This window comes from Spermophilus citellus, assembly GCF_964194105.1.
Source record: "Spermophilus citellus genome assembly, chromosome: 11".
In the NCBI taxonomy this organism is placed as follows: domain Eukaryota; kingdom Metazoa; phylum Chordata; class Mammalia; order Rodentia; family Sciuridae; genus Spermophilus; species Spermophilus citellus.
In genome coordinates this window covers 93,144,283-93,170,324 of record NC_138192.1, presented here as the reverse complement: position 1 = coordinate 93,170,324, position 26,042 = coordinate 93,144,283, and the positions used below count along the sequence as shown (strand labels likewise).

Sequence of the window (26,042 nt, the reverse complement as noted above, 5' to 3'; positions counted from 1 at the left end):
AGGAATTAGCAAATCTTCTATTTTGCTAAATAGAAGAAGTTGTTCCTTGCATTGCCTCTACAGGGCCCATAAGTCTTAATTCCAAAAACAATCCATTCCACTGACCATCAACCCCACCCACTTCCACCAAGGCAAAGGCTCCCATTCCTCTTCTTTTCTCCTCACAAGGCCATGACATCCTGTGACCAGCATGTATTCATTCCAGACAAAACCCAGGGGAAGCGTGGACTCTTAGGAATCAAGTGTGTTCATAACATCCCCAGAATAAACATTATTGTTTAATGGCTCTGGAAGGAAGTGCTTCCCTTATGTACCCAGACTCTTAAATGAACATGAGTTTCTTCAATCATATAGGCAAGGGGATTCAGTAATAAGTTAAGCATATTACCTTTCCTTCCCCCTTCCTAAAGGGAAATAATCAGTGCACTGTGTATGGGGGGGAAAAAAAAAGTTACTCAGGAATTTTGAAAGTTATCAAGTTCTCACAGCAAATTACATTGGTCACAAAATTTACCAGGAAAAAATTTCAGGAAATCGACTGATTTTCTAGATTTTAGGCTATAGCTTTAAATACTTTATGTGGACTATTGGTGTTCTCATTCTAACACTGGCCAGATTTTAAAAAAAAGTTTTTTTTTTTTTTAGTTATACATGGACAAAATATCTTTATTTTGTTTATTTATTTTCATATGGTGCTAAGGATCGAACCCAGTGCCTCACATGTGAGAGGCAACTGCTCTGCCATAGAGCCACAACCCCAGCTTACTGGCCATATTTTTTAAAAATAAAATTTAAATTTCATTGAAAAGTAGTCATTATTTTAATTAATCTAAGATGCAGCTTTCAAGAATACCTTGAATATCACTGGAAAAATCACTGGCTAATTATGTAATTTCCAAAAGGACTCACTGACTAGAAATGGTTTGCTGTTCTTTCAGAGCCTGTGATGGCATTCCTGAAACACAGCATTCACCTGTCCTGACAGCTACAAAGACTACAGGACAAGGGCACACATTGTTTCAAATCACTTTTTCAAGATCCGGGGTATTAGTAATCCTAAGTATAAAACAAAAGAGTTTCCTGTTTTCACATACGAATAGGTCTTCCTAAAATTAATCCATTTACAATAAACCATAGAATATGATTTAAAAACAAACATAAATACCTTAGGTTCTGAAAGTTTCCTAAAAATTATCCAATAGTTTTTCATATTTGGAGCCTTTTCACATTTGCACATGAAAAATCCCAGGAACCTCAGCCACCTGCAGTCACATATACATTACCCTCTTGCATACAATTCCCTGAACCTGAGCCACTTCTGGGGTCCCACTTAATTCAGCTCCAGAAGCTGTCCCTTTGCCTCCTTTATCTTAACTGGAACAGTACAATAAGGTCACTAGAGCCAGGTATGGTAGTGCATGCCTGTAATCCCAGCAGCTCAGGAGGCTGAGGCAGGAGGATCATGAGTTCAAAGCCAGCCTCAGCAAAAGCAAGGTGCTAAGCAACTCAGTGAGACCCTGTTTCTAAATAAAATACAAAACAGGGCTGGGAATGGGGCTCAGTGGTTGAGTGCCCCTGAATTCAATCCCTGCTACCTGCCCCCCTCCCCAAAAAAAGAGGTCATTAGAGTTTTAGAAATGAAGTAGACTGCTCTGAACCTTCTCTGATCACTACTCACATTCCCAGGAACCATGGATTAGATTTGATTTCCAACCACACAAGAAAGATGGCGCATGTAAAGGTCTGACCTCTGAAGTTCATGAAAGGATTTTGATACAGCAACAGGATCAGCATGGGGGATTCTGGCTAATATGAACTGTGAATGATCTCTGAGGACTACAGTAAAGCCTCCAGAACACAGTAGCTCCTTCAAGAAAAGCATAAAGTAGTGAAAACATGGATGCTTAACATCAAAGGCAGCAAGGTCATTTTTATGTCATGAATTATATTACCATAAATTTCTTTAGAAAAGTACTCACATTTTCTATTAGGTCACAAATGATAGCATTATTGAAGTAGTCAATGTGAGTCCATTCTATGTCCTAAAAGACAAAATAGAACAAAATCAAATCTGAATGATGATGCCACAAAACCACCATCCAAAAGAAAACTTCACCTATCTAACCAAATTTCTCTTTCTCTCTGAATTCATTTTCTTTATAGAATTGATGCTGCAAATGTCATCTTCTGGTTCCCTTTTAAAACTTACTTAAACGCAGCAGTCCACCACCAACATCATCTGATTGCAGCAGACACCCTTGACCTGTTCCGAGCCCGCCTCCCATTCCACTCTCCCATCTGTGGCCATTTCCCATGCACTTCACTGGCTCTGGGCCATATTTACTCGACAGGCTGCTGGGTCAATATTACTTTGTGTATATTTACAATGTTTATAAGGAAATAAGACAGAACTTGATCCCAGGAATCCAAGGCCTAGACTTTTCTGATCTTTATTTGTCATCACAAAGAAAAAATTAATTTTAGAGTCAATTTAAGCTGTAGGGCAGTTAACCATTTCTAGTGTACAAAAAGCCCAGTGCTAAGACAAAGTATTTTCAACATATGGAAAGACACAAAAACCTAAGCACTGGCTCTACCACAAGCTACAAAGCCAAATCAGCAAGGCCAAGTGCAATCTGTGTCTGCTTACACTTCATCCTTAAGTGTAAACATTTATTTTTCTTCTAAAGGATAGAAATGTAATTGATAAAGCCAGCAGGGGTCTTCCTATGCACTCTAAGAAGTGTTTTAGACAATCTGTACAAACTATTTTTAAGATACACATCAAAGTCTGGGTATTCACTTTACGATGAGAAGACAGAAAGAGCACAATTCTTGCTTTTAAGATATTTACATTACCCAATGGTGCCAGACAAGTCTGAAACATTTCTAAAGTATAATGATCACTCTTCAAAGATGAAATATTGCTGATTTGTTGTAAGAGTAAATAGATAGTTTTACTAAGTCACAGGATTAATAATCACATTAGAAAAATCTATAACGAGATTAAAAAATAAAGATTTAGTGTCCTTGATGGCTTAAAATAACACTATAGAAAATGAAGAAAAATAGGTGACTTTAGTAATGATATTGCTAAAATGCTATTAAAGCAAATAAAAGGAAATAAAATAAGTAAAAACATAAATACAATAAAATACTTCTTTCCTTTCATGTTTTGAAAGAAATAAGTGCATATTTTGGGGAAAAAGGCTATTTATAATATTAAAGAATGAAAACCAAATGTGTGCTACAGCATTAAAGATGAAAATACTTTGCTGATCCACAACACCACCACCAACAACAAAAAGACAAAGGGGCTTTGCAAACGTTACCTCTGGTTATTGTTAAATTACATTAAATGAGACAACCCACATGTAGCACTTAATCCATTACCTGGCATATAGTAACCACTTGACAAATGTTACTTATTTTTATTATAAATTTTGAAAATCAATGCTATTCAAGATTAAACAAAGTCTCAAACTATTTTCAAAACTACTTAAGAGTAATACTGACTTTTTCTGGTATACAGTTCTCAAAGTTTTGGCAAATGCATATTGTCATGTGACCACCACAATAAGTCCCTCAAATTCCCTCACACAGTCCCTTTGCAGTCATAACCCCTCACAACTTTGATCCCCTCACAGCAGCCAACTCTGTGGCCTTCTACAGGCCAATGGTTTAGTAATATCATTACTAAAATCACCTATTTTTCTTCATTTTCTAGAGTGTTATTTTATGGCACAGCAACAGTACACTGGTTGGAGGTGCCACAACAGTTTGTTCATTCATCTGTGACTATTTTCTTAATATACTATTATTTCACATCATTACCCTGGAATCCAATGAGACTAGAGTCCATCAGCTGATACTTATTGATCATCTACTCTGTGCCAGCATTGTGCTGGATACCGGCTGTACAGTACCTAAGAAAATTAGCATGGATGTCATGCCAAACAGATTTTTAGAAGATACAATATGATTAAACTTAGATAAACCTGATTCTGTGGTCAAGTTTAAACAGCTATCTGAATACAAAATTTAATTATGAGTAAGATAGGTACAATATTTTAAAGAAGCATTTCTACATTACCTCCCGTATGTACTCCTCCTGCTCTTCTTTAAGAGTAAGTTCAATGAAGATTTGCTGTAGCTTTTCATTACAATAATTAATAATGAATTGCTCAAAACTGTTGTCCTGTGTGGAGAAAATGAAGAAGACTTATAAACCACGCTCACTGGCTCCTCGTAACAATGACACGCAGACGTCTCAATCCATGAGAAATGCCACACATTGTCTTTCAGACTTAACCATGGTCCAGCACAAAGCTCCTCTGCAGGCACGTGGGCAATGGCTCACGAGTAAGTGAATGAATGAATATACACAAATGATGCAGCATTGGAAGGATGAAGCTTTTTAGTTGACAGAGAAGCACTCATGGTTAAAAAAAAAAATTCCCTTTGACAATCAGTAAAGATAGCAAGTGTCACAATCTGTCACCAACTTTTCAATCTTCCATTCTCAGGTGAACCTTCAGAGAGCAACAGAATCCTCCTGAGTTGACCTGTCAGTCCCACCCTGACCCCCAATCCAGGTTCAGATATTCCTCAGGCACCATGCTACATGAATATGTGTGTATACATGTGGACATGCGTATTGACCTGTTTCACAGTCATGTCCCCATGAACTGTACACTCTTTGAGGGCATGGGCTGACCATGCTCTCTTGTCCACTGTATTCCTAGGCCTGTCCTGTGCCTCCCAGTATTCATCATGGACTAGATGAGTGAGTGAATGAATGAAGCACCTACCAAATAGAGACCCAAGGGAATTAAGACACTGAAATGGTCTCCCTAGCAAGAAACAACCTCTCTCTTCTTAGAAGATCGACACTTCATTACTTTTGAGTCTCAGCATTTTCTCCTTCAGGCTAGGGTTCTCTACTGTGGATTCTCCAATAGAAACCCCTAAACCATTTGGAACAATTGTCAGGGCTTAATATATGGCTGCACGTATTGAAGGCACAAAACATACCTTCGGTTGAAGGAGTACACTTCACCTAGACCTACACCTTCCAGGAAGCAGTGGATCTGACTATAGAGCTTCTCATTCCTGCCCCTTCTCACAAGGGACAGGAAGACTCCACCCCATGCAAACCTGGCCACCAAGGCAGCCAGTCCAGGTGTAAAGAACAAAGAGGTCCACGTGTAATGGTGGTAGCAAAGCTCACTGCTCACTGTGACTCTGCAGAGCAAGGGGCCTTCACACCCCTCCACGAATGACTAAGGCAGTGAGTTATGGAGTAATTTGAAAGCCCGTCTTTTAAATTCAACTTTGTTTGTACCTCTTACAAATTTTAAGATGATAATTTTATGATGCAGCATGTGACCACATTCTTTCCTGGAAGTCAGCTAAGGACTTCTAGTCACTAGTGATGACCCGATCTGAGGAAATGCTTGACTCCAAACCATAAATGACACATGTAAAAGCACTATCACTGACTAATCTTCTTAATGCTAAATTTAATTGTTTGTTTTTTTCAAAATCCTGAAGGTTCTTGCTAAAGGACAAACATCTACTTTTCAATACTCATTTTCACGCAAAGTTTTTAAAACCTCAGAGCTAACGATTTTGATTAGAGACTGAAGTCAGTTTAGACCCAATGTCTTTTTATTATTTTAACCAGCATAATGCCATTTTATATTAGAAAATTAAGCATTCTTGATTTGGTAAAATATGTCTTGATATAATGCTACTATCACAAATGAAAAACACAATTTTAATGGCTAATACAAGCAGATCTTTGGTTTGTTTTAAAAAATAAATGCATGGAGCAAATCCTTTTTGTTACTTGCAGGTCTGTGCTTAAAGAGCTATTTCAGCACAATTATGCTAAATTTTCAAATGGCAAATAATGAGGAGAAGGAAGGAGAAAGCGACTGGTGTCCTTAGACACATTATGTGGCTATGAACAGCTTGCAATACACTTCTAAAACAGGATCATGAAGAACACACAGGAAGATTAGGGATCAGAGGCAAAGCTTCACAGTTAACAACACAAATTAAGAATTAAGTTAGAGCTAAATTAAATTTGCTATGATATTTAAAAACTCCTGCACAAATTCTGTATTTTATAACCACACAGTTAATCAACAACCATTTACTGCAAAACTCACATGGCTAAGAGGCTATTAACACGGGAGCATGCAACAGACTGGCACAGCACACGGTTCATACTTACTGCATTCTGGTGCAGAGGGACAGATCACACAAAATGCAGTCAGTTCTTAATTAGCAATGGACTTCTAAAAGTAAGCACTTACTGAGAGTTATTCATTGCTGCAAAGGACTGTTTTTATCACTCAGACTATTATTTTTGATGGGTGTAGAACTTTTTAGATCAAGACTCATGTCCAAACAATCCAAAAGACAGGGCAACCATATCTACGATATGGTGTCTCAGGGATGTATAGCTAGGGGAGAGCTATTCAGGATAAAAAGTTTGACTAAAACACTGATAAATCATATAAACTGCCTGAAGCCCTAAAGCATCAGAATATAATGCTTCTACTTCTGAATGATAAGGGAAAAGAAACATGCATGATTTGTAACCAAGTCCCACATCTCTCTAAAGAAAGAGTCAGGGGTAGAAACAGCTGTCAAATCACTGATTACTGAAGAGATTCAGCAAGAGGCAGAAGTACCCTCACTTCCAGTATCCCTGAGACCCATTCCTTGCTAGGCCTTCCTTTCAAAAGCAAATAAGATGGTAAGGAGAGAGTATTCTCCTGGAGATGACTCCAGAACAAAAACTTGACTTTCCTACCTTATTCTGTTGCTAAAACTCAAACAGCAAAAAATTCCCCCAACAAAGAGGCTACCATGACCACCAATGTAGAGGCTAACATACTTCCTCAAGGAAATCAGCATCTACTATGAACACAATTCCAAACTCCCAAATGGTCAAACTGCCAAAACTGAAGGCTAAAGACCCATTTCTTGTGATATAAATTCCAACTGTTGACACTGTCCAAATTTGGGGGGAAATGGGACTTTCACACAATTTAAAATTAACTTGAAGCGAAGCGGGATGGAGCATGCCTATAATCCCAATGGATCAGGAGACTAAGGCAAGAGAAATTGAAAATTCAAAGCCAGCCTCAGCAATATCGAGGCACTAAGCAGCTCATTAAGACCCTGTTTCTAAATCAAAGAAAAAAGTAGGGCTGGGACTGTGGCTCAGTGATTGAGGGCCCCTGAGTTCAATCCTCAGTAGCCCTCAAAATAAAAATAACTAAAAAAATAGCTTACAAAAACTTAAAAAACAAGCAATAATCTGCAAAAAAAAAAAAAAAAAATCAGCCTGGTAACCATTCAAAAAACTCCAATTTGTACAAGCCCAACACATCTTTCCATTTATACAGGTGTATAAATTATAAATTATACATTTATAAATTAACATGACCTTTTCAACATGAGTTACCCCTCCCCCTTTATAAAATGACTACACTGAGTCTAGAAATCATCACATGAATATGAAGGCCCTGAAGCAGCTTTACATTTGAATGCTTTTTTTGGTTTGTCAAGAACCATATGAGTAGCCAGCACCTCTCCCATATGCCAGTCTCATGAATCAAAGTCTCCAAAGGAGGAAGTGGGCAGGAGCTGACCCTCGCTAATGACTAGTCTAGTCTCCCGTTTTCTACCCATGCTCCCCGCATGGAATTTTTCTCTACTACCTTACCCACATTTATCCACAAAGACTGAGAGATAAGACTAAAACTTTTAGAAGCATGTGCAAACAAGTACATAGTAAGAATTTTATTTTATGATCCTTTGAGTGAAACTCAGAATAAAGCCCACTCTTGACACAGAGCTTCAGAGAACACAAGGAACCCCAAGCTGCCGGGGTTCTATGCTTTTTCATGCTGTATTTACCCTGCAGACAGGGAGAGAGAGCACTTTCTATATTTGGAAGTATATAATATACCAAGATTTGAAACTCTAGGGTTTCTGTCTCAAAAATTCTAGACTAAAAGCCCATCCTTTCAACATCAAAGAAACAGAAAATCATACTCCCAGCTGAGTTCATGACTAGTTTATACTCCTAAGTATCAATCATGAACTTCCACGTGAAATGATTTCAAAAAAATTATCAAAAATACTGGCCTATTTGCACATTCTCCTTGGCAACAGAACAGGCTTGGGGTATCTTATATTCTTTAAGGTAGATATTTTTTAAAAGCTTGTAACAATAAATATTAAAAGGAAGAGATGAATATAGGAGGCAGCTTTGTCCCATTTGTGTTTGAAATGGTCACGGAGGAAGAATTTGGCAGGTGAATATCATGTGTTGGAAACAGTGAGCAGTTCGAACTCAAAAGACTGTGACTTATTTAAGCAAAAACTACTGTGAATTAAAAACTTAACTGATGTTTCTTATAATTCAGCATTTCCATTTTAGGTCAAATCTTGGATATAACATGTCAGATGCAGTTCTACAGTTAACTATCATGAAATGTCCTGCATAGTAAATCAAACAGTTCATTAATATATGAAATTATAGGATTTTGAGTGCAATGTCAAATTTAGAGAAATTGGGTTATAATAATGTTATTAAATGTGCTGTTGGACCTAGCAAAAATTCACTTGATGTAAAGTCTTTGGCAGTCCCAATTATATCACTGATTTTAAACAACAAGCACTTAACTACGATCCTTTTTTTTTTTTTTTTTTTTTTTTTTTGGTAGTTGTAGATGGACAGAATGCCTTTATTTTATTTGTGTATGGTGCTAAGGATCAAACCCAGTGCCTCGAACATGCTAGAAAAGCACTCTGCCACTGAGCTATGGCCTCAGCTCAACTATAATCCATTTTTAAGAAACAGGTACCAAGGCAAAAACTGCTTTTTTAAGAAAGCAAACTTAAAATATATCCTCAAAATTTAAAAAAAAAACATTTGACTTTAAATATTGTCTTTTAGTTATTCATAAATTTGAATGAGTGGCTGAAGTTTTAAAAAACTTGCCTTTAAATATGTGACATTTTTCTTCCATACGCAAATATGGTAAATTAGCAAGAAAAACAATACTTCATGACTTCTTAAATATTTTTAAATAGGCTTTAACTGAAAAAGAGCAAGAGTATATGTATACAAAATAAAATACACACACGGTCTCCATAATGTTTCCACTTTCATTTTCAAATCTACTTTAAACTCTGTCTCCTTCTTTAGCTATAAGCTTTCTGGCACATGAAGGATAAAAATGAAGGTAAAAAACTAGAATAGAAGGTATTGACTATAGCCAGAACTGAAACAACTTAGAAAACAAGTTCTATAATCATGCAACAGACGTATTAAGCTACTGTCTCTTACCCAAGTTTTAGGTTGTTTTATTTGAACGATCATTATATTGAGCCTATTATAATCTTATTATACACGAGTACTTTTAATTATACACGAGGTGCATTAGGGCAACATGGTAAGAAGTACAAAATTAAAAATAACTAGCACTCTGCCTGGATGAAACCACCTCAACTGTAAGAAAAATGAAATAATCAGTTATTGCTATCTGCTTTGGTTCATGGAACATTAATGATTTGAGTTTCTAGTGAACTACTTGCCAATTTGATACCTAATAGGTTAACTACTCAGAAAAAGAGCCAAATCAATTCAAAATTCTCAACTTACTTTTGAATATAATATCATTTTTTAAAGAATAATATTCATTCTTTTATGGAGATACAATAAATATTTCTCAGAAATCAAAGACCATCTTTTCAGTTTAAAGAATGTGTGGGGTGTTTGGATTATAATTTCTACCTTTGGAAAGCTGGATCAGTGTTCTACCAGGATTGACAGCTAGGTTCTTTTCTTCTATGAAAGGTAGTTCATGTTACCCTATTTTCAGTACCAACGTTCCATAATCTGTTTTCTAAACTGACATCAGATCACATGCAGCTAGCAAGGCAGAGCTTATTCACCCAGCTGGTACCGGAATGCTGGGCAGTCAAATCCATGTGTCATCATCCCATGGTTTAATGCATCAGATTCCCCTTTCCCTTTAGAGAGGGACCAAAGGGAGTGAAAGGTTCCCACCAGCTCAGCTGAAAAAGGTTTCCATGGGAACTGTCAGTGAGGTCACTGAGGCAGAATCAGACACGTTAAAAACTGTTCTGGACTCTTACTGTCCAAATTTTAAAGTGATGCCCAGGGCATTCTAAAAGGTAGAGCTCCTAATTTCTATTGTTGCTTTCTACTGAAGAACTAAGGCAGGTTTTGATTTATACTTTATCAGTTTATTTTTCACCCAGGTAAAAAATATAGAATTGTTCTTTTGTGCACTGGCATAGATTCTGAATACTTCTCCTGTATTCTGACCCTTTATTCTTCAGCTTGTGGTACTTATTTAAGTCCTTAATTAGCTGGGCTTCCTAGAGTTCAATATTATACATTTCCTTACATTCCCACATGTTCTAAATATTGTTGAGAATTCAGGAAAAGTGTAGGCTGCAAACTGGGACATGTCTGTGAATAATTTGTTAAAAAAAAAAAAAAAAACAACACTGCAATTCAGTACCAAAAAGCAGACAAAAGTATCTAAAGGTACCCCCACCAAATTTCTATTATGAATTCCCCCCAATAAATTTTATTTATAAAAATAAAACATTAACAAGTTGTTTATTAAAAAATCAAGATTGATGATCAATCTGAGAAGGTTTAGAGAGAAAAATGGAGAGAATAATTAATCAGAAAAAAATGGAGAGTATAATTAATTATTGAAAAATCAAATCTTAATTCTCTCAAGGAACTGGGAGGGGGAAATGGAAAAAAATAAATCATTTTCTGCATGAAAAAGAAAACTTAATAGTTAATGATTTTATGGCAACCAGAAGATTTGCTACTGACATAATTGACAGGTTTTCCCACCAGCTGAAAGTTTAATTTAAAAACAGTAAAAATGGGGCTTGGGTTGTGGCTCAGTGGCAGAGTGCTTGCTTTTGCACATCTGAGGCACTGGGTTTGATGCTCAGCATCACATAAAAACAAGTAAACAAAATAAAAGTATTGTGTCCATTCACAACTAAAAATACATATATGTATTAAAGAAAAAAAAAAGAACAGTAAAAATGTACAAGCAGAAATTCGATTTCGATATTGACACGACAAGGGGTGAGGCCTGATGTCTTTCATCAGGGCATTGTGCACAGAGGCCACACAACTTGTACATCACAGGTGTTTGGAACTTACAGTTGTCTCTGGAGATTACTTTCTACCAAAGCAATTTGTCTCAACCTGGACTGCACACTACAATCACCCAGGAGCTTTAAAAATACTGTTGCCATGGCCCCACCCCTAGAGATTCTGATATCATTGCTTCTGGGAACAGTGTGGACATCTGAATTTTCAAAAGTCCCCCAGGTGATTCCAATATGCAGCTGAGTTTGAGAACTCCTAAAGTATTCCTTCTAAGGAGTGAAAGAAGAGAATTATAAATATACTGCACTTATTTTCCTTAACTGAAGTCCCTGGTGGTACTGAAAAAAGTGATAATAACCATCATTTGCAGAGGGAAGGCAAGTTCATCTAGACACTGAGAGAGACTTGAATTAACCATAAGTGAAAAATATCTCTGGATTGCTGAAAGGTATTCCACCCAGTGTCAAGTTCAAGGATATTTTACCCAGGAACACACAATTTCTGTTCTGATTAGGTTCAAAAGCAAACTCATTTTCAAAAGAGTAACCTAGTGTCTTGATTAGATCTCACTATCCAATAAGACTTGTCTTCAGGGAGCAACAGGCTTTCGGTCTTAAGGCCAAGACAGGAAGCTCCAAGAAGACCAGGACATCTCTGTCTTGTTTATCATTTGGTATCTGGCCAAGAAGGCACTAAACAAAACCTTGAGAAGTGATTCCAGTTGCTCATGATGTCTCTAACTCATTTTCCTTTGAGTGCTATTAGGTGTCTTTTCCCATGAGATGCTAGGACACACTGAAGACAAAACAAAGTGATATCCCATCATAATCCTATTATGTATTTTTAAGTTTCCATGTATTATGTTAGGACATTAAGCGCCTGCTCACGGGCTTAAGATCAATAAATCTTTTTATTTTCCTGACAAAATCAAAATCAGTATCTTTGATTTTACAAACAGTATTGACTCTATGTTTTTCTACTTTCTAGTAAAATCTCTGTCTACCATCTGTGCTGCTCATGAGACCATTTAAATTTAGATCAGCTCTGTACCAGGTAAGCAATCTTTTCCCCTGCCAGCTATGAGGAATGACTTTGACGTCCTGCTAATGAAGTGACAGTAACCTGAGGTCTTGCTAGCAAGAAATTAATTTGGGCAGAGGGATTTCTGAGTATACACAAGCAATTCTTCTAACTTATAAACCTCAAATTCTTCCCTTTTACCAAGGGACTGGCAGCCTTTCTTTGCAGATTCTGATAAAGGGGGCCCCAGTACAAGCAGACATTGTACTGAAGAGCTGTGTTCTGGGAACTCTACAGGGGGTAGCCGCCAACACACACTTCATCTGGGACAGTACCCAACCTTGGCCAGGAGCTGGGGGTGATGGGGAGGGTAGAGCAAAAGGGGAATCACAGACTTATCACAACACTTTTTTTTTTCACCCTTATTTCCAGATACTGAGGAACCTGTGAGTTAGGGAATAAAGGTGAGGAAACGGCCCTGATATCAATCCTAGTAGGAAAGAAAATAATAAATAAAAATATTAGGTCTCAGGTGTAGTTCCTGTGTCTGCTGCTTAGTAGCCACATCCTGTAGGGGAGTCACTTGACCATCAGGGTCTTATGTTCTCATCTGTAAAATGGGGATAGTAGCAGCTGCTACTTCATGAGTTTGTTCTGAAAATTCAGTCGGACAACACACAACATTTCCAAAATGCTGGTGCACAATCAGCCCTTAGTAAGTATTTATGCCCAATTGTTAAGCATGGAACATGACTTAGGGAGAAGGTACTATTATCAACATGAATGTTACCAGAAAAAAGAATTTGCTAGGAAGGCCTGGGTTAGCTTAAAGGAATTCAGAAATAATTACTTGTAGCGGAGAGAAATGAGAGAGGAGGAGCCAGATCTACCTGTCATTTCCTTGACTCAAAATAAACATTACTCCTAAAAGTGACAGTGTTTTAATAGGTCCATATTGTGTTTCTCAATGTCAAAGTCAGCAAAAAGAAAATTTAATGTTTAAATATTTAATTTGTAGCAAGCATGGAGTTTTTTTTTAATTAATTCTGAACTTGTGCAGCAATTATTTTGACTTCTATAGAATTCCTTATTGCAAGACCACCAGATCATTCAGCCAGATGAGACTTGAATGACACTCTAGGAATCATCTGATCCAGACTTTTCTCTGAGTCTGAGCTAAAGTGACCAGCCCTAGTCAGGCCAAGACAACACCCAGTTTTCCCATTCCTGGCTTTTTCATTACAACAACCTGTGCTGCTTTCTAAACAACCTATAAATGAATGAATAGCCCCAGGCGTAATGGTCATGCCACTTATTAGAAGTCTCAAAGTAAGAATTTTAAATCTGCAACTTGAGAAGTCAAGTATTAATGAGAAATTCTTTTTAAACAGCAATGTCTCCAAATAATAACTCCAGCACTTATACACATACCACCAAATTTTGTTACATTTGCAAAGTTATAGTTACTTATCATAAATGCTGTCTATAAAATATAATTCGAAACTGTTCCACTTTAATAAAATATTACTAGGAGTTTTTAAAACCTTACCTCAAAAATTTCAAAGCCATAAATGTCCAAAACCCCCATGACCTTCTTTCTCACTTTTGTTTGTGCCTTAAAAAAAATTTCAAATTAAAGAGTTAATTTAGGCATAATAATATTATAAATGACATATATGACATGCTAATTGTTTTTCTTAACTAGAAAATTTAGTTTTTTTTTTTTAAACAGAGAATTTAGGAATGAAAATTTTAATAATAGGTGACAATTTTAAAAAGGCATTAGAGGTATTAATAAAGGAAGGGAAGAAGAAAGGAGGAAAAGAAAGAATGAAAGGAAGAAAAAGTGAAAGAAGAAAGGAGGAAAAGAAAGAACATAAAGAAGAAAAAGAGAAAGAGAAACAAGTAGAAAGAGAATGAGAGAAAGAGAAACAGAAAGAACAAAAATCTTACAAAAGGTATGGTCTTTAAAAATCACCTAGTCCAATACCTTTGTTTAAAAGAACAACATATCAATTCCCAGAAAAGCAAAGTGACCTTTTAAGCCAAGTCTATGAAGCTGGCTAGCAAATGAGCCAGGACTGGGTCCTAGAATTCTGACTTTGAGTAACTCTTCAAAGACCACTGTCCTACTTACCAGTGAGATAAAACACATATGGCAAGACAAAATAAACAAAATCCCTAGCAAATTTCAATCTTATACAGGTAAAGTCCTTTTAAGGAATAATTGTTTTAAGTAGCAATCAATTATCTTGATTATAAAACTAAACTTTCTCCAACTTAATGTTTACCTTGTGAACAGCATTTATTACAACTGATTTCTTTGCTTATAAAGATTGAGTACCTTAATGCTTTCGTTGATTCGATTTACCAACCATGAAAACAATCTGCTGTAGAGGTTTTTAGCCAGTGCATCTCGGGCATAATAAGCCTATTTAAAAAAAAGAAGAAGAGCTTAATACCCACAATTACCATAATGCTTAATTTCCACAAAGTAATGAAAATATTTTTAAAATACTTAAAGCCCTCTTATTTCAAATTTATTTTAGAACTAGTTTTTATTTTACTCTGGATGGGAAGTCAAGCTGTTAAGAGAATTAGGCAAACTATTTATACACAGTCACTTTTCCTTTTTGCATCCCAGGAAACTAAGTTTAAATATTGCAAGTTTTTGCCATAAAGATATTCATCTCAATTTAGAGAACAGAGAAAAACCAGAGGCCATTTAGAAGTCCAACAATAAAGACATAATAAAATAAATTATGATGTTATACAGTCATCATAGAAAAATGGTTATGAAATTGAGTAATGAAATGGAAATGTTTCATTGTGTGAAAATGAAAAATTTGCATATGTAATACAGCAATTTTTTTTAAATCCTACACATAGAAAAGGAAAATGAAAGCACATTCAAATGGCTCAAACTGATGGAATCTGTAAATTTTCTTGTGCTTAGTCTTTTGAGTGTTTTCTAAGTATTCTCCACAGTCCATTTGTATAAATTGGTATAATGAAGATAAAAACCTTACAGGCTTATTTAAAGATGTTCAGGGCTACCTGACAAAGAAGGAATAAAGACACAAAATGTCTTTTTTTTTTTATTATTTGTTTTTGTTTTTGCAATACTGGAGATGGAACCCAGGGCCTTGCACATGCTAGGCAAGTGCTCTACCACTGAGCTACAGCCCAGCCCAACATATATGTCTTAGAATCCAAATGCTGGAAGGGTTTAGTGCAGGTGCCCAGGGTGGACAGTACCAGTAGTTTGGTTAATACTTGTTCTCTTGGGGTAGTTGGGGCTGGCACCCTGAGAGGAAAGCTGGAGATTCTGCCACTGTATTTAACACACTGGCCATGAGTAAAGTCTGCTACTTATAAGTAGAGAGTTGGGTTTTGCTGTTAAATGAAACTGGTACGTTTGTAATTTTACAGAGAGCATAGCTTGTCAGATTGTGTGGGAATTCTTGTTTCACACTTCTAGCTAAATGAAGCATAATAACATTAATAACATACTCACTTCCCTGGGATCACAGATGAAAAGAACTGCACTCTTTCCCTTCACTGGACACTTTGTTGTCAACCCCAAACCTCCCTCCTCATCTCTCAGCTGCTCTAATCAAGAGTAGAAAATATATCTGGAAACTGGCCAAAAAAAAAAGCAAAAAGAAAAGCAAGGGGGTGTTGGAAGAGAGGGGACAAGGGTATGATTCAATAGTAGAAGATGCATGTAAAATGCTAAGACAGAGAAATGTAATTTGGATATACATCCTTTCTTCAATACCCTTTCTCCTAGTTTTTGATGTATTAAATAGGTAATTCAAGTGTTTACAACAGAGCTTGGCACAGAGTCTACAATGGATTTTCATTATGATTTTTGAAGTATCCATTTCTCCTACTACAGTCTCATGAGCCTCTATCATTTCTTAATCCTTTCCCTTCTTGTAAATTTATCTCAAAACACCACACAATCCCAAAACACTACATATTTGTAAATAAACCCTTTTTCATCTTAATGTCATCCAGCTTTTTTTAGTGGTATGCTATCTGCCTCCTACAAAGCATCGTTTCAATGTGCAACAGAACAACAGTGACAACTTATTCTGGGAAACTGCTTTATAGTGTTTAAGGTGTATTCACAGCCAATATTGATCTTCTTTGCTTCTTTCAAACAAATATCCATTGAAGGGACCTCAACTCAAATGCTCTTAGGGACTTGGGATAAGAATGAACAGGAAGCAGTGAGGAGACACATTCTAGGTCAAAGGCATTCAAACTCAACACTGAAAAAGAAAATAATCAAAACCAAAGCAAAACTACCCTTTAGTCAAATAAGACATGCCTACTGAGCTATCTCTGGCCCCAGGGGCTATCAATTTGCTATCCCTCACTTCTGAGTCCAATTCATGCCACCTAATCCCCACAATAACATCCTATAAAGCAGAAAGGGCAGGGATGTTTATTCTAAGGAAAGTAGAAACGAGGGGAAAGGATCTACAAGGAATGTAGAAATGAGGGGAAATAGCAAGCACACTGATTCACCCTCAGATTCTGAGCACACTGCACAAGACTAAGCATTTCTGTGGCTGCATGAAACTCACAGAGGAAAACCGCAGGTGGCATCTGCTTGTGAGATGGTGGGAGATGGTGGCCCTGGATGGAATGAGCAAGGTAGAGACCCAGAGATACACAGACATGGAAACCACTCTCCAGAAGCTTGCAGTAGAGCGAGGGAGATCAAACGGACACAAACAAAACAATCACAGGGCCAAGACCCAATTGTAGAGAAAAAGAGTTCGGAGAAGGGGAATCTGGGGGCCTAAGTGATCAAGAAAGGCTTCTTGGGTGGGTGCAAGTGGGTGGCTATTCAGACAGGCAGAAGGAATGAGCAGTGACATGGGGGTGATGGACAAGCAGGTAAATAAGTACAGCACCTAGAGAACTATAAAGCAATAAACTGACTTTATTTAATTTTAAAAAATTATTAAAATAAAAAAAGGTTGGGGATGTTGCTCAATGATTAAGGTCGTGTAGGGTCTGGATTATGTACACAGGACCCTGGAGGCCAAGGAGAGAGCTATGTTGTAAAAACTAAATGAAAAACTGTCTTGGGTATCCTCTATTTTAATATTAGTCATCCTATCTGGGAACAGATCTGAATGCCCCGGGGAAAATGAGGCACAGGAGAATAACTATGACCCTGAGGTCCAAGCAATGAAACTGTGAGAAAAAGCTAATAAGACCAATCACTCTCATAGAAATCCAACTCTGCCAGGCAGTAAGATGGGTAGAAGCACACACTCAGACCACGACATCAAAAAAGCCACACTCAACGAAGGTGCTGAAAAACTGAGGATCTCAAGCCAAATTCTTTCACCCACAGGTTAAAAATTTGTGGAAAAAATTCTACCAGTGATAATAAGGTAACTCAGATAAGCTTATCGAAAAGAGGCGCCTGTGTTGGGTTTTCACAGAGGATGAATAAAAAGCAAAACACAATAAAAAACAGATCCAAAAGACACAGGTCCTCAAAGGGGCTCCCTAAACAACACAGGCTTTCTCATGGCATCACTGTGTACTTATCGACCTCAACTCAGGCTCTCAAAATGTGATCCTGAACCAGCAGCAGTAGCAGTGGTGGTAACTGCACTTAGAAGAAATGTGGATCCTTCCCAGTAAGAAGATCAGGAGGCTGAGGCAGGAGGACCACAAATTCAAAGCCAGTCTTGGAAACTTAGTGAGATTCTGTCTCAAAATTTTAAAAAATTATTAAAATAAAAAAAGGTTGGGGATGCTGCTCAGTGATTAAGCACTCCTGGGTTCAATCCTTGTTACCAAAAAAAAAAAAAAAAAGTAAATTCTTTGGTCCTAACCCAGACCCACAGAATCAAACACTCAAGGGGTGTTTAGCAGCCACCCAGGTGATTTTGATGCATGCCTAAATCTAAGAACCTCTGCTGGAGATGTTCCACTCTGACCCCAAATTTAACCTTCCCAGCCACACTGCTCTGAATCTTCTTCCTGAATCTAAAGCTCCAGCCAAGCTTGACTGATCCAGTTCCTGATATGTGTTCCAAAGCTGGCTTTTCTCAATGCTTTCTTTTTGAAATGCCCTTTCACCCATTCTTTATCCATCTAAATCCTTCAATCTCTCCATGAAGCCTTCCCTGATCCCTTACTTCCCTACCAAGGGCCCAAGTGGGTGGGTGTGCTGTTCAGGCTCTCAACATCTTCTCCATGCAGTCAGTCCCCCAAGTAGGGCTGAAGTAGACAGACATGACAGCAGCTGCAGCAATTCAGAAAGTCAGACAACAGTACAACCAGGGAAGGACTGCTACAAACCAAATCTCCATGTACATAAAATTATAGTATTTTCCACAATCCAAGTAACTCATGTAAAATAAGATCTCAGTATTGAAGGAAAGCAAAGGGCGGCAGGCATTCTTGGGTTAGCAAGAAAGTCTAACTCTAATTAGAACAAGAGAGAGGCTGAACTCTACGCTACTGTCTTACAAATGCTTAAAGCTAGTTACAAGGAGGATCAGACAAAAAAACATAGTTGAATAAACAAAGTAGGCCTGAGTGGGAAAAGTCCTGAATTACTCATTTAATTCTAGACCAGACCAGTATTGACTGGTAAGAAAATTTCTAAGCCACAGCACAAAGAGTTTTACATTGTAACGGGCTCCAGATGCTGCCTGGTTCTGCCTACACATCCATCCATGCAAACAGATGTCCATTTAACTTCAATCAACAGGAAAGAAGGTTGCAGCTCAGATTTGTGTCTTAGGAACATTTCACTCTACCTCAAAGTGGTACAGTAAGAAAGGCCAGGAGTTCAGTTTGGCCATTTGACCACAGAACTGGCATCTAACATGACCTTCTCCAAATCAGTAAATGGCAACTACTTAGTCTCCCTTGATTCTTGTTATTATTCATCAAGGAATGCGCAAGCCCTGCTGCCTCCACCTTCAAACCAGACCCACAAAAGGATCACATCTCACTGACTCAGCTACTGCAACCACATGGTCCAAGCCACCATCATCTCTGGGTTAGGAAGTTCTGCTGCTTGTTCCCCTCTCTCCCCTCCACAATCAGCCAGAATGACCCAGTGAAACAAAGGGCAGATCCTGTCACTCTTATGTTCAAAACACTCCCACCTCCCCCTGCCAGAATTTTAAGCTCTCTGAGGGCAGGGATCCTTATCTATTTAATTTATCACTATCCCTAGTGCTTAGAATGCCTGGAACATAGTATGAGAGTTACTAGCCTGCAAGTAAAGTTTCATATAGAAACACCATCAAAACACTTTCCGTCCATTATGATTTACCCACCTGAGCCACATTCAGTGTGGTTGAAACTTTCTCCTGCTTGGCTTCAACTGTTCGGAAACTGAATGCTCGTTCCAGAACAGACTGATCAATGCCAGTCAACTCGCAAATTTCTTTTAACTCTGTTAGGGAGCAGGGGAAGATAGACACAAAAGGTGACTACATGTATATTGATAATCATTACCAAGGCTTAGGCTGTTCCCTTTAAATTGCACTCAAACTCAACAATCTAACCTGTTTAAATTAAAAAGCTTAAAACTTAACTACAGGGCTGGGGATATAGCTCAGTTGGTAGAGTGCCTGCCTCGCATGCACAAGGTCCTGGGCTCAGTCCCCAGCACTACACATACACACAAAAACTTAACTGCAATTATATTTCTGTTGAGTTTCACTAGAAAGCTTTTTCAAACCAATGCAAAACAAAAATTTTACTTTCTAGATTTAAAACTGGGCAGAAAGTCAACACAAGTTTCCTAAACAAGGTGATTCTCCTTCGACTTACCATTTTTATCTTTGATTTTGCTCTCATCTAAACCATTCACTCGTGATTCAGGCTTGAACTCGATGTTCCCTAGTTTCAACACTGCTGCCACCACTTCCAAGACAGACTCGGCTTCATGATCCATAAAACCCACAATCTGCATGGCATTCTGGGAAGAGGAAAAAAGCACCTATTTTATTTCTGTAGTTCTTTATTGTTGTTGTTTATAATGAATCCTATTACAGATTTATTTCTGGGGAAAAATCCCAAATCTTAAGACAAGACTGTTACCTTTCTCAGTGGCACCCTGTGATTCAAGGGGTACCTTTCATGCCGTGGCAGGTGAGGGAAGGGAGGATGCAGACAGCAAGACAGAAGAAGCTGCCAGAATCTTGGGTCCCTGTCCCCACTTCAACTGCTACAACTTGGTTTCTACATCTGTCTATTTTATATGAGGTTCTGCTACTATAACAAAACCAAACAAGAAGCTCCTACAACCTTCAACAAAGAAAACCCCTCATTTATTTTACATGTGAGAAAAACTGTGGTTTGCAAAGGTAGGAGCCTCATCCAAGACAGGATGGGTACAAGGAATACTCATTCATTCCTAAATTTATATGGAGTTCCAACTATGTGCCAGGCAGAGTGATTTCAGAACTGGCCTTGGATTGAAGTCTTGAACAAAAATCATGCCCAGGAGACATAAATGACTACTGCTTCCATGTAAGGATGTTTGCACAGTTTTAAAAAGTGGTATACTCTGAGATCTGTTTCCTTTTTAAGAACAGCTGGCATCATTATGATGATGATGATGATGATAATGATAATGATGATGATGATGATGAGTACAACTAGGCTATATGGCAATGGGAGTAACATACATTTTTATGTTATGAAAATTTCAAACACACACAAAAGAGAAAGAATCCCCATGTCCTTTTCATTCATCCACAAGGATTAGTTGATGCCAATCCTGTTTAATCTACAATTTGACCTACTCCCTGTCCTCCCTACAACCCCAGCTGTCTTGTTTGGAAGCAAATCTTGGTTACCACATCAGATCATAATAGGAGTAATTTTGACAGTATGTGCCACATAAAGACAGAAAATAAGAGTAGTATGTAAAATCATTTCTTTTCTAATGAATGTGGAATGCTAATCATTTCTAAAACTGAGCAAAACAAAGATTTTCTGTCTCAAAACCAGTTCTGATTTAATAGTATCCAAGGGCAGTTTTCACACTTGGAAATTAACTTTGGCTATAAAACTCTGCCTATAAAAACATTTGGAATTTAACTATAATATTACAAGACTCAAGTTCCAGGATAACATATGCAAGCTCCTTTTGATAAATGGTAAAATAGCTTGCTAAGGTGAAGTGTGGCCTATATAACCTGGTATGATTCTTGAGTATTGAAAACCCAAACTAATAATAATGTAACACATTCTTGTATAATTCTAAAACCTTAGGGAGCATGAGTCATACTTAAAGGAAAACTCAGGATTGTCACCAGTTCGGATGGAGCAATCAAGCACTAGCCATTTTTAAGTGTAATAAAATCATTCCATCTTACCCTAACAGTTCTGAAATTGGCTGCATCATCCACTCCATTAACTTTGGCAGAGTCCAGACTCAGGTAGTTGTATCTGCTGAAATCCCGCTCAAGCTTAAGTTTATCTATTGAGTCACACATACAAATCAGTAAGTTGCTTCAACAAATCTAAGTGGCGTCAGTATTTCATTTTTAACCCTTCAGAGAATATGACTTTCATATTATGCACTAAATCAACAGAACAAAAGTTAATATCCAATACCAATAACAGCATTTCTGTAAAACCTCCTTTATCACCATTGCACATATTCAAACTCTGCCTTTTTACACTGATTCTTACTGGGTAAGTCCCTTTCTATATCTTTATAACATAAACTGTCTTCAACATACTACTCCATGATAACATATGATGCCCATCTAGGAATTCATTCACCACTGCATATTTGGGTTGTTTCTAGTTAATAAATAAATAAATAGGGTGGGAGGGAAAGGGAGGGAGAAGGGCAATAGCAAGGATAGGGGAAAGAGATGGTCATCATTATAAAAAATTCATGTATGAAGATGTGAATTTGGTGTCAACATACCTTACATACAAACAGAGATTTGATAAATTGTGGTATAAAGGTGTATTAAGAATTGTAATGCAAAAAAAAAAAAAAAAAAAAAGAGAGAGAGAGAGCTCATTTATAGTGGTATAATTTGGCAAGAACATATTTTATAATCAGAGTTATGAAAAATTGTGCTGTGAATGGATAATTATGAATGTAATGCATTCCACTATTGTCATGTATGTAAGAAATTAAATAATAATAATAATATAGGGCAGTGATAAACATTCTTCATGTAAATTGCTTTTTGGATTCATTTAAATTATTCTGGTGGGATATATTCCAGAAAGTGGTGTGACTAGGGAATAAGTCCTGATCATTTTGACTCTTATTTGGCTAAATAAATCAGTGATCATTGGTCCAAGTCCATCAGTAACACACTCTGTTGGTTTTATCTTTTTTACTAACTTTAGCACTTCAATACTATTACCAGGTACATTTATTGGTTATTAGTGAGGAGGATTTTTCTCTCCAGGTGTGGTTGGCTTCTTATAGTTCTTCTTGTTCCAACTACTTGTTCCAACTACTTGATAATATTTTTATCACTTAGCTCTTGCCTGCTGGATACTGTCCTTGTGGGACTTACATTCATTTTCTAAAATATCTGAGGGTCAGGTTGTTAATCTCTTGTATCAACTGCCCACAATTTTTAAATTCTCACTGAGCAATTTGCTTTTATATAATTGTTTTCATTTACTGTTCTCCCCAGGTGAAATTTTACATTCTTCTATTTTATTTTTTATAGTTGTGGTTAGCCCCTCTCCTCGACATCAGGCTTTTATAAGCCATCTGAGACGTATGGCTGAGACCCTGGTGATGTATGGGATATGAGACAAATGCAGAGCACAAGCAGGCACACCATGTTCTCCACTTCCACCAGAGTCATGGAAAAACTTCAAGAAGGAAGGAGAGAAGCATATGTTACGCATTTTAAGGAGGATGCTTTGGAAAACATCTAAACTGTATCTAAACTGTAAGAATAAGTATAATAAGCTGTAACACTAAAAATTATAAAACAGTAGACACAGAGACTTACAAAGGAGCTCTTCAGAGGCACCAGAGAGCAGCTGATAGAACACATGGAAGTTTCTTTCACCTCTTGGCTGCTTAACGACCCGAGATTTCTCTAAAAGATCTAAAAAGTAAAGAATTAACTCATGTTTATAAAATTCATTTTGCTTTTAAATCCACCATACTTCTTTTCTCCCTTTCACCTTCTTCTTAATCTCCTATTTTCTATCAATGAAACAAAATAGTAAAAGAAATTATTTTTTCAATTCTATTTTTAGAAAGTTGCACAGTTCTACCAAAATCACCAAATTAAACACACTAGGTTCTTTTTAAACAGTGAATATGCAAAGTAAGTTAAATTCAACAAGCTACTGAGATACTAAAATTTTCTTTTTTAATGATACTTAATTCTTCAAAGTGTAACACATGAAGCTATTCAATTGAGTCCACTTAATTATAATGATAAAAAGAAATTTTAACATCTCATTGTGCTAAGAGCTTCACATGATACATGATATGTATGTATCATGGAGTAGTATGACTTATCTCATTGAATTCTCCTACTTTATGAGATATTTTATAGCTGATGGCCCAAATTTAAGTAACTCATTTGGTAACTGGTAGAACCAAGACTTGAAATGAGGCCATTGGACCCTAGAGCAGCCTGTACTACATATCCACATTGCCTGCTACCTGTGAGAAGTAAACTAGATTTTCCTGGATATCTTGAAATCTTGGAATTTGGTGTTTGTGATATGTTTTTATTAATTACAGACTTTTTTAATTTCACAAATTTAAGGTCTTATCAAATTTTCAGATTTTACAGTAAAAAAAAGAAACCAGAAAGAAAAGGAGTCGTCGAATAGTGTATTGCAGATGGTACAGTATTAGAGGATATTCCAGCCCAGAACCTTGCTTACCCCTTGCCAGTGATACAAAAGAGGTCTGGACTCTAAAAAGGCCAATTTTAGCAATAAAATATCAAATCAGTAATTTCATTACTGAACACTAATTTTAGAGAACAGGCATGTGATTCCCCATCAGGTTGAAATCTAACGCAATATAAAAGGAGGGGGTATACAGGTGAAAATGATGTACGATCTCTCTGGGGATGATGGCTGAAGATGTCTATTCATATTTCTAGAATGCACACCAATATTTGAGGAAGGAGCCTAGGTGGAGTTAGTGGATTCGATGAAAGAGAAGTTCGGGGTATTCCAAATCGTTAGGTTGTTTGTCAGAAGAAAGAGATGGGGGCTGGGGATATAGCTCAGCTGGTAGAGTGCTCGCCCAGTATGCACAAGGCTCTGGGTTCACTCCCCAGCACCACAAAAAAAAAAAAAAAAAAAAAAAAAAAGAGAGAGATGGGTTGTAGGGAAACATAAAATCAAGCCAACTGAAAAAAAAAAAAACCCAAAAATATATAAACACAAAAATTATTAGGAACAAGATGCTGTGAAATTTTTATTTTCATCTCTACCTCTCACATGACATGGAAAACTGCCCACACGCTCAAATCATAGATGGAGAACAATGAAGTCTTCATATTTAGAAAACAGAAGGAAAATAGAAACGTAAAGTTGCACATAGGATAAAACTTAAGGGGGAAAAAAAGAACTGTATATTGATCATCTCCAGAGAAATGAAAGTTTCAATTACTAAGTAAACACTGATACGAAGAACAGAAGATGGAATCAGGATAAGCATGCGCTGTGCTTTAACTTACTAAGTGTTCAAGCTTCTACTAGGTCCTAAGAGTAGGAAAGTTTTACAAGGAGAGTTTTAGAAGAGTAGGAGAGTTTTAGAAGAACTAATCCTTATAGGAAATTCCCCAAATCTAGAAGAAAGTAACTCAACTACATGAAAAATATAAACGAATACTACAGTTGAGTCCATCCATTCATGCACATATTCCTTCAAGTGCTCACTCACTACGTGCCAGGAATGATGAAGGAAATGGGCCCAGCACTAACTGCAAATGTGAAGGCTTTCTTTCTCTTTTCTTATAGGAGTAACATATGTTTCCAGCTTATGCCACCAACCAACAGCAGTGGCTCTTTTCAAAGTGAGATGACAGGGTGCTTATGAGTAAGGAGAAGGTGAAGTGGGGGAGGTAGACAGACCAGGAAGCCCTGGCTCTTCCCACAGCCCTAAGAACTGTGCCGCCACTCACAAGCACTGAGCATCTTGCAAGCCTGCTGCTCTTCCATCCAACAGTGACACCTTCATTATGATGACAACCAGCAACACCTATACAGCCACATTCCAAAAGAAAGTGATATTCCCAGACATCAAATAATGCCTTCAAAAAGCAGCTACAACATGCTACAGCCTAACACGCAGCACTTTTGAGCAGATGATAATGGGCAATGGGGGGAACGAAGTGGCAGTAGCTGTTAAGATTCAGCAGAGAACAACCCTGAGTTAAAGAACAACATTACCTTGTGCATGCTGTGAAAAGGAATGTTGGCCAAATGCACTTCTTGAACCACATGCGCTGATTGTAATCAGTGATGACTACCATATCCAAATATGAAGCATAATACTGTGTCTAAAAGGAAAGGTACAAAGGGGAAGCAGACTGACCTTCCACTACACACTCCTCGCTTTCCACCTGTTACCACATTCAGCCCAGAACACCTCTGAGGTTGATTTTATAATCCCTATTTTACCGATGAGAAAATGAGCCTCACATCACTCTTGGTAAGTGACAGAGCCAGAACTCAAAAGCTTTGAGTGACTAGGGTATCAAACTTATGCTCTATGATTTTCCAGCAAAAAAAAAAAAAGAATGCAAAATCCTTAAACCCTTGGAAATGCTGTACTTTATATGAAATACAT

General features: G+C 37.3%; 1 protein-coding gene across 5 annotated transcripts in view; it reads right to left on the bottom strand.

Annotated features, from left to right (window-relative positions):
* MYO1B (myosin IB) overlaps positions 1 to 26,042 on the bottom strand; it is a 169,137-nt gene that overhangs the window by 32,028 nt on the left and 111,067 nt on the right. For all 5 annotated transcript variants that reach the window (XM_081260811.1, XM_081260809.1, XM_081260808.1 and 2 more), the window contains 8 exons: positions 23,227 to 23,325; positions 21,604 to 21,707; positions 20,051 to 20,198; positions 19,552 to 19,670; positions 14,565 to 14,651; positions 13,770 to 13,835; positions 4,094 to 4,198; positions 1,980 to 2,042 (listed from right to left, as the gene is read on the bottom strand). In XM_081260811.1, the coding sequence (XP_081116937.1) occupies positions 1,980 to 2,042; positions 4,094 to 4,198; positions 13,770 to 13,835; positions 14,565 to 14,651; positions 19,552 to 19,670; positions 20,051 to 20,198; positions 21,604 to 21,707; positions 23,227 to 23,325 (791 nt within the window). The remainder of the gene's footprint in view (positions 1 to 1,979; positions 2,043 to 4,093; positions 4,199 to 13,769; positions 13,836 to 14,564; positions 14,652 to 19,551; positions 19,671 to 20,050; positions 20,199 to 21,603; positions 21,708 to 23,226; positions 23,326 to 26,042) is intronic.